Raw genomic sequence first — 12,198 nt, 5'->3', positions numbered from 1 at the left:
GATTCCCACTAGGAATGACAACAGAAGTTAATGTTCAAGTACTGTTCACTTTTTATTGTGTAAGGTTGTGTTGTAAACATAAATTATGAGTGATAACAATATGTGTGGTAAGGATAAAACATTCCAACAAAAAAACAAAGAACAATTATGTGTAAAATAGCTTGTGGACAGGGGTTTGGACGGCAAACAATAACAGTGAAGCTAAGCAAATGTGCTTCCTGATGAAGCCAGCAACTACAGAACATACATGTGTACAGAATGAACTGCTTTGCACCATGCTCCCTATACACTGTAAACTATATCACAGTTTCGTCATACTAATTCAAGTAGATTTGTGCTCAAGCAGATCTTGACATGTTGGGTACATTTTTTTGTCTATGATATCATATGCTTGGACTATGATTATTTCATGGGAAACAATGGGGGCACAATGAACAACAGGGAATGACCACAGACACTCACTGGTCTTCCACCAGTGGAGACAACAGTAAGCGACAAGGGATACTCACTGGTCTTGTACCATGAATGATAACAAAACACGACAAGGGACAATCATTGGTCTTCTCCCAGTACAATATAACATGGTAACCTGACAGTAAAAGAGCAACAGCTACTCACAAAAAAGGATCACAATTACGCTTTGAATAAATAAATGCTTGTAAGGGAATAATGCACTGACAAAATGCTGATACACAGAGGAAGATTTACAGTCAAACAGTGCAGTGTCAACAACAATGACACTTTTTTTTTGCATGTCTGGAGGCAGCGACTCTTTGAGATAAGTCACTTCTAACACTCCAGTTTTGTCTCTTCTTATCAAACAACAGCAGCTGCCCCAGAATACACATTCGTAACTACTCATCTCTTTTCGTGACCTACAAGAAGATTCGTACCCCTCTCGTACGCCATCATAGCCAAGAATCGTGGCAAACCAATCAAATCGTGAGTACCAAAACGCATTTCAAACCATTAAAATGGTGGAATCGTTGAACTTGGAAACTGCACTAAACTAAACCAAGCACAATTCAAACATAAACTTTGAGCTTAAGGAAGAACACATTTCAACAATAAAACATATATGCAATAGTAATGACCGTATTGTTGTTTTGTCCATGGGATGTTGGATATTCTAAGAGCCATGTTTGGAAATTCAGAGTTTTCTTTCCTTGATAAAAGTACTAGACAATTTTTATCTCCATGCCCGTTGGGCCTTAGACAGGACCCAGCCGTGAACATGGCCACAAGAGGGGTACGAGACGTCATCCGGCTTGCCGGAATGACACCAGTAGTTACAATATGCCAGAATACATAAGGTGGTCGGTCACTAATAACTTGATACTTGTGATCGATGCATGTATTTCCTAGACACTACCAGAATAATGGATGTAGGTAGGTGGTACAAACATTTGTGAGGGTAGTGGATTGTCAAAAAAATATGAAGTAGTGGGTAGGTGAGCACAAAAGGATGATACTGGATGCCAAAGACATATCAGAATATGAGTGATTCACAGGCAAGGAAATAATAGGGTACTGGTGATAGGGTAGACTGAACACTTACAAAGATCAGGAAGCTGATGTTTCATCATGATTGTCTCATACTGTCATTAAAAGGTGCATGTGTGTGTGCTTACAAACTAAAACAATAGATTGTACTCTGCTGAATTTAAACACTGCCTTCAATGGCTTTCATAAAACCTATTTTCAGATTTCAAACATAAAACACTGCAGGTGATCAAATTGTTTCGGAGTCAAACTTTGCCTTAAGGACTTCCACTGGTTTCTTCTCCACGTCCTCCAAGAAGGCCCCATCCTGCATCTCCTGACGGTGGAACAGGAGGGAGCGAAACCCATGCTCACTCAAGCCCAAGTCACTCTGCAGCATCTCAGACCACTTGAAGGGGAAGTGGATGAGGTAGTCCTGGAAGTACAGTTCAACAATGACAGTATACAACGATTTCATTCAACTTTGTTAGAATCACTACACAGAGCACTGTTACAAAACAGCCTCTTGCTGCGATCTACCAAGTCAGATAGACATCAGTGTGCACTGTCATCTACAACGTCTCACCTAAATGTGATGGCAGCAAGTAACTTAGGTTTAAACTACATGTAGCAGTCATCCACATTATATATTGGCATGGGAAAAAGGAATATGTCTTCAAATATAGTGTGTAAGAAAATGAAACCCAAACCAGTCAGGGCTGACATTTTACCACTACACTACTCTGCTGTCCTGAGGATATTGTTGTCAAGAGGACAATGAGTGAGTGAACTGTATCACAGCAGCATGTTCAAAAATAGTCGATGACCCACACTGACAAATGAAAACTTCCAAAAATCTAACAGAGACATGTCTCATTGCTTGGATCGCTTTGTGCAAAATGGACCTAGTGGTTGATAGCATGAGTTCCAACTCATCCTGCATCTCCCACAAAGACTCAGATGACTGTCATTGCTACTCATTTCTGGTGTCCCCTGCCGTGATATTGCTGGAATATTGCTAAAATGCATCATAAAACCATACTATCATACATACAGATGGATTCAACAACAAAAACATATCAAGCACCTTAAAATGTACCACAAGAAATACCAGATCAGAGACATGTTGTGCCTTTCCTACCTGATCAAAGACACAATCCCCAAGCCGACAGAACTCCTTGACTGGGATGAAGGCTTTAGGTTTTGGCTTTGTGATGTTGAAAGTGAAGTTTTGGACTGGGTCTGCTCCCTCCCTGCTGATAACTGGCTTGACGTCCATTTGCTGCAGCAGCCACTCTCCATTGTTGTGAACCATGTTGTGAACTGTCTGTAGGTCATACAGGCCTGCAACAACCAACAACACTGGCACAACTAATGTCTCGGCACACAAACAAACAGTATCTGGCTATCTGTCCTTTAGTCAAGCTGGTATCAGATACATACATTTACTGTATAACTATTGTCAAATATACTGTGCTCTAAGTCAAAGAATTTTGAATCATTGAAAACTGGTTCACCATTGCATCCCACAAAGGCAACTTTCTGCAAGGACTACCATTATTACATTTTTAGCTATCCTTAAAAATGTAATCGTCTCAGGCTGAGAACTAATGGGAAGGTTATAGTGTTGGTTGTGTCCTGTATTGTGTGACTGATAACAGAATTGCAGGAGATGGAGATATAGGGTATTCACCTGTGGCTGCATCAATAGTACTGCTGGCCATAGCTGTGAACACATCATCACTGTATGAAGTGGTGGCGCCCTCTAGGATATCACTGTCTGGCATACAGAAGATACTGCAAAGAAATCAGCATGACTATGGAAACCGAGAATGTCATGTTGACTAGCCTCCTGCATGTAATCAATCAGCCAACAGTACACCGATGTGATGCATGAAATACCATTGTTATCCCTTACAGAGAGACAAGGTATAAAGTGGGTTTAAACAACATCTTTCTATAATGAGTAGATGGCAGACAAAAAGCAAAGAAATAAACTCCTTTTGTTCATCCGAAGGTGATATAAATACTGATCTGCTTTCTACTGCTAAAATCAATCAATGAACTTAACACAGGTAGAGTAGGATCAGAAACTCACTCATTCGTGAAGTGACTTGTGATTACATGGAACTTCTGAGCCATCCATTCCTTGTGGGACTTGCAGAACTTGGAAGCTAATTTAGGGGTGTTCTGGCTTTTAGCTGAAACAATACATATGTTTTCATGACAGGCACTTGCAGTCCCTTGTTGAGTTATTGCTATTGAAGGGACAGCATCAAGAAAGGTTGGATCTTACCAAACACAAAGACATTTCATTGTCCCCTGGCTGTCAGGTATATTGAATCTTTTTTTTACCCCTGTAAACAGACCTGATGCTTGGTGCTAACATGCTGTATCAACTGTCAATCTCTTCAATGCACACTTTGTGGCATAATACCGGTATATATAGAAATCATTATCTGCATGTAAAATATTAAATTTCCTTAACACATTCCAAAAATGGTGTGTATCATACACAAGATGCATGACCATATCAACAACAAATCTTTACCATTTGACAATGAGCTTTACTATATATATCTCAAGCACATCTCCCAAGTAACTGAAATATGTCCACATCTGTCCCCGAAACTTACATCTGCCTATGGCCAAGACATAGTACACACACTCGGCTAGAGAGCTCATCTGCTTCAGCATTTCAGGGTGGAAGCTGAGCCCAACAGCTTTCTCCAGGTACTCTGTGTCCTTAAGCTTACTCTTCAGACTGGCTGCAATCAGCTGGATACAGACAGACAATAATTAAATTAAAATACTGGGAAAATGCAGACAGACACAGGCATTCACTACCACACACATAAACCAAACCTGTTTGAAGGTATGGGCATGACCAGAAGTAACCCGATTGCCACAATTATCTAAAGTCCCATAACAGCACCATTTCTGTTTCGTCCAAACACTTTCATTCAAGGCTTTTTTAACCTTGACAAGCCACAAAATTAAAAAGGTAAAGGTAAAAGACAAACAACCACATTTCATAGAAAAGTCAATGATGAACATGACCTTTGACAGATACGCCGACATGAGGAAATGTGTAGAATTGGTACCGCTGCAAGAACTAGAAACATTTCAACATTCATGCATCTATGGGTAATCTTGCTCAGAACAATGACACAAAATGGCCTTTGACTTTTGACCATTCTTTAGGTTTTGGGTGACTTTTTCATGATGTGAGTTTTCAACACTGATATGGAATAAGTCCATAGGAGGACATGATGTATTTTCAATATTGCTTTAATGAAATTCAAGATAAGTAATGATACAAGAAGTGTTTGTCACAGATATGGCAATGTCCCTTGCAGCTAAGGAAAAATCAAATATTTATAACATATTCACTACACTTTACTTTTTGGTCACACACAAGATACGTAAAATGTCTGCATAATCATCCGGTGTAGGCTGTCAACAAAATTTATACAAACCTGTAGAGGTTTATAATTCTTCAAAGAGGATTGTCCTTGGGGTACATATATGCATTTTCTGCTGCTGAAAATGCCATGTGACAGTTTCATCAATGCTTTAATAAAATATTGTACAATAAACAGAAAGTCCTTTTTGTTCATTATTACGGACCCTCACCACGTGGAGTCACCCGTCTGCTACGCATGTGCAGCCAACCAGGTGAGCATCTAAAAGCCTGTATCATCATTCCTTCCTTCAGTGAACAGACCTGTGGGGAGGTGGATGCCCCTATCCCTTGGACGATTCTCTGCAAAGAATTGGAAACCTCTACAGGTTTGTCTAATTCTTTTCAATAGAGATCGTCCTTGGGGTACATGTATGCATTAACTCAGACTCCCAAAGATCAGAGGTCAGGGAGGAGAGAATTCCAGCACAGTACCAATAAATAGTGATCATAATTGTAAAAATTACCTTACGTCATAACACTCACCTGTGACCTGTCCCGAAGCTTCCGTGAAAGGCATTATGGGAGGTAACTGACAGGGAGGTACTAAGAACTGACCTCATAAATAAAGCAACTGATCTTGCACATAGTGGGAAAGTGAATACCCTGCCTATATAGTGAAATCAATAAAAAGCACCTTAAGGTAAAAAAAAAAGCAACCCACAACTGACATATAAATTGACAAGAGAATTGAAAGTAGTGGGATTTGTCAAAGCGGATGTATCAATTATACGCAATTGAAAACAGGGTCATCAGTCCAGATAACCAACACTCACTCGGTCAGGATGTCAGGACACTGTCCACTGGAGAGAACAGATAGGCTAAAACGTGCTCTGTCACGGGTGTGTATCAAGCTAATAAAGTGCCACATAAAAGTGCTGGGCTGGCTCCAAACAGCGACAGAGCATATCTCTTGAACAGGCAGTACCGATTCATATGCCTTTGAAGTGGCCACTGCCCTGACCAAGTGAGCGTTCAACCCCTCAGAGGGACACATACCCCTAGCCGGCAACCCAGCCTTCCCTCCACTGTACCAGCAGAACAGATGGGTACCCCCACATCCTTTGTGTTCATTTGATACAGACCATGAGTCTTAAAGAAATCAAAGGAGTGTGTGCTTGTTGCCCAGGTTCCCGATGTCAAAGGCTGGGTAAGAGTAGGAAGCTTGATACGAGCTGTCATATGGAAAGCTTGATCGATCTTTTGATGGTAAGCATCTGGGAGGTGAATACTGACACAATCTGGATAGAACAGTCAACACAGCGTTTGCCAACATAGCATGTAAATTACCAACCCTTCGACCAGATGTTACCACCACCCAAAATGCAGCCTTTCATGTTAACAGCTGAATGGAAATAGCCAACAGACATGAGAAAGTGGGACCGAACAGCCAATCTAGCATGACTGAGAAATCCCAAGGTGTGCTGGTACACCTGACAGCAGGTCGAACCTGATCCACGCCAACGAAGAAGCACTGCACAAGAGGGTGCTGCCCTAGAAGAGCACCATCGACAGAAGTGTTAAAAGTGCAGATAGCAGTGGAGTCACCACAAATGGTCAAAGCCACCAAACCTTCTTTTAAACAAGCTTGCAGAAACTCCAATACTCAGACAAAATCCGCAGAAAAGGAATCTACATCTGAACACCGACATGCATAATGGGACCATCTTTCCTCATATTGAACATTTGTCAAAATCATACCTCGAAGCCAAAATTGTTTCTGCAACTGCTGCAGGAATTCTGCGTGCTTCAAGGCTAGACCTGACAGAGGCCAAGCCACCCACTGAATCCTTGGATTGGGGTGTGGTGCGCAATTCTGAGTGAGAGTGTCCGGTTGTAAAGGTAATAGAACAGCAGACTCAACCAGAAACCTGAGAATTACCAAAAAACAGCTCTTTGACAGCCAAAGCAGTGCCAGAAGTACAAGTAGCCAAGCTTGCTGGTTGGACATCCACAGACCCAGGTGTTGGCTGCACCCTAGAGGAAGAGCTCGCTATGGAAGCAGTGGTGTGAGAAACTTGCAGTTGCTCCGACAAGGCCATTGAATCCTTGTAGGAGGTTGCTGCTGCAGTAGCCTCCCGAATAACCTGCTGTGCCCCTGGAAACGACATCGCTCCCAGCCGAAATGGAAGGGCCAGCAAGGTTTTCTGTGTTGCTGCAACATACCGAGAGGTAAACAGCCATTGATTGCACATCCCCACGTCTGTGAACATCGCCACTGACATGGCAGACCTCAAAGAGTCATGCTTGTGGTGAGCCTGCACTTTGGATAGCTGATGGAGAACATTCAGTGAAACATCACCAGTCTTACCCTCCGCCTCCAGAGATGACCTTTGTAGTGAGGAAAGGTACTTCTCATGGACCACAGCCCGCACCTCCTCAGGAAGATCAAACCAGAGGTGGGAACCAATCAGAAGAGGATCCATCATATCCTGTACCAAGGGCAAGATATGGAATTGTGTCTGACAGGGTTGCCTAGGAGCAAATGCCTCTCCAGGAAGGCAGAACTTAGTCGAGAGCGGGCGAGAACTTGCTACCGCAGTTCACAGAGAAATACACTGGGAAATGCATTGCCGAACCTCCCGCAGAAGAGAGGTAAAGCGGAGAGGTAAAGCGGAGAGCACCCTCGGGCTCCTCAACCTCCATAGATCTTCTGGGATTGGAGGGAGAAACCCAGACATACCTTGCACATATCAGGACTGTGGCCAGCTTTTTCTAGGCAACACAAGCATTTGTTGTCCTTATCCTGCGGCGGTATATTCTGGTCACAAGCATAAATGCCTGAATGCAAACATGCAAGCATGTAGCTAATGGCTAACATACACATACACATAATGGCTGACATACACATACAAAACATAGGAAATTACATGAATAACCTTGAAGCAACATGAAATAATTGGTGCATATACATAATATTTCAACACGCAGCATGCTAAACTTCCACCATAAAATAGCAACACCTGCATAAACCACGGAAAAGTAAGCATAATTGTAATACAAAGTCACAAATGATATGTAACTGACTGCAAAGGCACTATAACATTCCATAAGAACAAATAAAACAATAAATACTATAGTTGAGGAAAAGTTAATCAGTTAAAAAGTTAATCAAACATCTGTGAATGGTGAGAGTGACAGCAGAAGGAACAATGATACAGGCTTGGAGATGCTTACCTGGTTGGCTGCACATGCGTGGCAAACGGGTGACTCCACGTGGTCAAAATCCGTAATAATGAACAAAAAATACTTTTTGTTTATTGTACAATATTTTATTAAAGCACTGACACAACTTTCACATGACATTATCAGCAGCACAAAATTGATATGCCAACCACTGCCAGTACCCTACAGTATCAGTACCAGTACCAGTACATTGCCAGTACCCTACAGCATCAGTCCTCTTCTAGAAGTTACACACCTGCAGGCCCACACAGTTGTGTCCTGTCTTGATTTTACGTTCTGCGCAGGCGTCCTGCAGGACATTGAACATGAGGCACACTGGAGTCCTCAGACACAAGACGCTCTCACTCAGCTCAGAGATGAGGATCTTCAGCGCCCCGTCCATCACAGTTTTCAGGGCTACAACAGACAAACTCAGTAATCATGTGAACCTAAATCAGGCATACTCTTGTATCATCTGAACATAAAACTGAGTTTTAAATCAAACAGTTAATTTCCATAACGTAAAGAACACTAAAGTGGCAGGCTTCATAAACATATACACCTACAAGGGACACATTTTTCACACAATAATCTGACCAAACATAAAGAGCAGGATTATGCTTGTTACAGCCGGTGTTTGTGTAACCTACATGGGGGCTTCCTGTTGTTGTTGGGTTCCTGTTGACAGGGTGGGCACCCACATGGCAGCTCACTGATCTTCATGATGAGGGGGTCCAGGGAGGCTGTGCTGGTGGGCAGCATCATCAGGTAGTCTAAAACCGGGCCTAACACTCTGGGGGAAAAGACACACACCTCAACTTTTAGCAACACTGCACTTTGAAATAACAAGCTTTGATTTAAATCTGTTAAGTACTGGTGAGATGGATTCTGACTTACCTCTGTATGAGGGGTTCTATCACAGAAAATATAGCTTCCATCCAAAATGGAGGCTGGAAGGAGAAATAGCATTATTACTTTCATGCCAGAAAAATTGAAAAGCAGTAGGTTCTGGAGTTTTCACTGATTCTACTCTATCCTAGACAAGGTTAGATGACTTGTATCTAAATAATTGAGTTTCGAGTGATAGTCAAATGATAAAATACTGACCTTAAAATCAGGAGAAGCTGCTAGGCCTTTAATGTTGAGACTTTCCCAGTCACTGCATCTGTCAGGAAAGACAAACTAAAAGGTTACACCTGGGAGAATTATGTAATTTTCCGAATAAAATTGATATTTTATACTTATTCTGACTCATGCTTATTGCTTATCTCCTCTTCCCTGGAGAAGGTAGTGCAACACCCGAAATCCTTTGAGACTCACCCACGTATAGCCTCTCCTTTCCTGCGCAACCAGTCAGGTGACCTGCCATGCTCTTTACTCTCTCCTTGTACATTGCCTGACACTAGAATTAAGTAATTCAGCGTGCCTGTGCGGGGCAACTGGGAGGGATTTTCTCATGAGTCAGGATAGAGGCCAAGGCTCTGACTTCGTACGGGGTTGGAGGCTCACGGAGGATCCAATCCTGCTGCTTCATAGGCTCTCAATATAACAGCTCTGATCTACACTGAGATAGTGTTGCGGGATACTTCCGTAGGTATCTCAGTGGATATAGAGATAATCAGGCGCTTGAAACATTGCCTTCTAGTCTTGGTATGTACGATGTATATCTTCAATGCTCTGACTTAACATAATGATAAATCTTGAGCATCAAGAGGTTTCAGGATTGAAGATAATGCCGGTATGTGAAATGGACTATCCAGCAATAAAATCCCAACGTAGACCCAGATGAGCTGTCTGCTGATGATTTGCATCAAAGCTTGTGCAGTTGAAGTCTAGAGCATGAATTTGTGACATGCGTGCAACTGTAGCTAAGGCAAGTTAAAAACAGCAACTTCTGAATTAGCTCAAATGAGATCCAATCAAGTGGTTCGTATGCATCACTTGTGAGATGTTGAAGTACAATGTTTAGATCCCATGCTGTTGATCTTCAAACTTGAAGGAGTGTAGGAAGGCAAATAGCTCAGGTACTTTAGTCAGCCTGGTTTCTGTTTCCATGGTGACAACTGAGCTGAGAGCTGCCAAGTATGTAGATAATGTAGAGCCTTTCAGACCTCTGGAATGTCGTATGTGACATAAATATTCTGCTATCTGCAGATATGTTGCCTTTAGCTGTCTCAGTAGTGATGAGGTCGAAGTATTGAAGACAAGGACAGTATGTCTGTCTGGTTGACCTGGCAGTTGTCTGATTTTCTCGATGACTCTTGGTAGCAGCACTGGAGGGAGAAACACGAATGCGTTTAGTCCTTCCCATGAGATGCCAAGGGCGTCTGATGCCCAAGTTAAAGGATCTGGTACTGGTGACACAAAGGTTGCTGTCTGTTAGTTAAATCTTGATGCAAATAAGTCTATTTGCAGTGATCCGAAGCTCCAGCTGATTATTTGAAACATCTCTCAATGCAGCATATACTCTGTTGGTGATAGACGAAGAGGGCGAGATAAGGCGTCTGCTATATGCATGATGTTGCAGGCTCCTGGTATATGAGATACTTTTATTCGGAGACTCAGACTGTCGACCACGTTGAAGAGTAGAAACATCAGGTGTAATAGAGATGGAGGTCTCGTTGACCCTTGTTTACGTAGAAGGCTACTGTTGAGTTTTCCGTCTGGATCGTCAGTAGATTGTCTCTCGGTGTTGTCGACCAATGATGGATAACATGCATCACCAGTTTCATCTCCAAGTGGTTGATGTGAAGAGCTCGATCTTCCTTCTTCCAGAATCCTGCTGCAACATCGTTGTTTAGATGGGCATTCCATCCTTGGAGAGACGTGCCTACCTAAAGATAGTTGTAGAATGCAGGCTCTAATATGTAAATTCCTGCACAAACATTGACTGGAGAGGCTACCATACAAGGTATGGTCTCAAGATGTCCAGTGTCGTAAATCGGTGAGGGCATGACTCAGGAACTGCTGTCATAGACGTAGTAGTAGGCATCTTCGTCTGGGCATATCCTGAGGTGACATGAGCAGATCCGTAAGACATAGTGATAACGGAGAGAGTAGAACTTGTTATAATCATCAGCTTGAACAATCGTGGGACAGTGATGTATCTCAATAGTGATTAAACAAATCCAGAGGAGTTAGATACTCAAGTCAATCGAGCTGAGTTAGTAGAGTGATAGTGAAGTCAAAGTGCAGACTGGGTTGACTTCTCCCATGATGAGCTTGTACGCCGTAAAGATGTGTTATTCTTCGTCTTCAGATCATCAATGCTGAACGTGTTGGCATTCCAAGGAAGTCCATTTATAGCTTGCTGACTGATCAGAAACTGCCATTCATTGCAGCAAGCCTCCTGATTCAGGCAATGTTGAATCTGCTGTAGAAGATCTCAATGCCGTCTGAACAATCATTTGATGCCGTAGACTGATAAACTAGCATGTAAATGATATCTTTCCATCGCTGAATGACTGTAGGTCAAATGTAGACGACTTCCTAACACTGGAAAAATAACATCAGTTTCTGTGCAGGGCATAGTCTCTCGGGTACCAATTAGATTGTAGACATGACGTCACCAGTGTAGCAGACAACTGATCATCGTGAAATCTTGTTCAAACGGTGATATCCTTGCTAGTATGTAGGCTTGTCCATAACCATGCTGTCTGGTGAACATGTGTCTAGATGAGTAAAGCGTGCTGAAAAAGACTTCCGCCTCTTGAAGCTGACGTAGACAAATTGTCTTCAAGGTAGATGTGTCAATAATACCGTCATCTCTTGTGATCGGAGGTGTAGTTTGCAGTGGAGTTGAAGACATTCACCCACTAAAGACAGTTGTATGGGAACGGCTGAGGGTGGAAAACTTCAGTCATTCCGACCCTGATCTACTATGTCTACCGCCTGGACATTCCGGTATTAAACTTCTTATCTCTCGTTCTCTGGACTCTGACTAGCTGACTAGTCTGCTTGAGCACCACTGTAAAGGTGTCAATGGACTTGATCATCATGACAAGGTGTTCGGACGTAACTGTTGATCCTTCTTCTGAGTGATGAAAGTGGACAGGAACATTCACTCTTCCTCGTTCGCAGGATTGCTG

General features: G+C 42.4%; 1 protein-coding gene across 1 annotated transcript in view; it reads right to left on the bottom strand.

Moving 5' to 3' along the window:
* Positions 1 to 33: 33 nt before the first annotated feature.
* LOC137277422 (uncharacterized protein KIAA0825-like) overlaps positions 34 to 12,198 on the bottom strand; it is a 48,325-nt gene continuing 36,160 nt past the window's right edge. The window contains exons 16-24 of the mRNA XM_067809142.1: positions 9,218 to 9,275; positions 9,008 to 9,060; positions 8,761 to 8,903; positions 8,367 to 8,527; positions 4,119 to 4,260; positions 3,581 to 3,683; positions 3,176 to 3,279; positions 2,624 to 2,826; positions 34 to 1,918 (exon numbers count right to left, since the gene is read on the bottom strand). Of these exons, the coding sequence (XP_067665243.1) occupies positions 1,733 to 1,918; positions 2,624 to 2,826; positions 3,176 to 3,279; positions 3,581 to 3,683; positions 4,119 to 4,260; positions 8,367 to 8,527; positions 8,761 to 8,903; positions 9,008 to 9,060; positions 9,218 to 9,275 (1,153 nt within the window). The 3' untranslated portion in view covers positions 34 to 1,732. The remainder of the gene's footprint in view (positions 1,919 to 2,623; positions 2,827 to 3,175; positions 3,280 to 3,580; positions 3,684 to 4,118; positions 4,261 to 8,366; positions 8,528 to 8,760; positions 8,904 to 9,007; positions 9,061 to 9,217; positions 9,276 to 12,198) is intronic.

This window comes from Haliotis asinina, chromosome 3, assembly GCF_037392515.1.
Source record: "Haliotis asinina isolate JCU_RB_2024 chromosome 3, JCU_Hal_asi_v2, whole genome shotgun sequence".
Lineage (NCBI taxonomy): Eukaryota > Metazoa > Mollusca > Gastropoda > Lepetellida > Haliotidae > Haliotis > Haliotis asinina.
The sequence above is the reverse complement of the archived record's forward strand: the minus strand, read 5'-3'. Positions and strand labels throughout refer to the sequence as shown.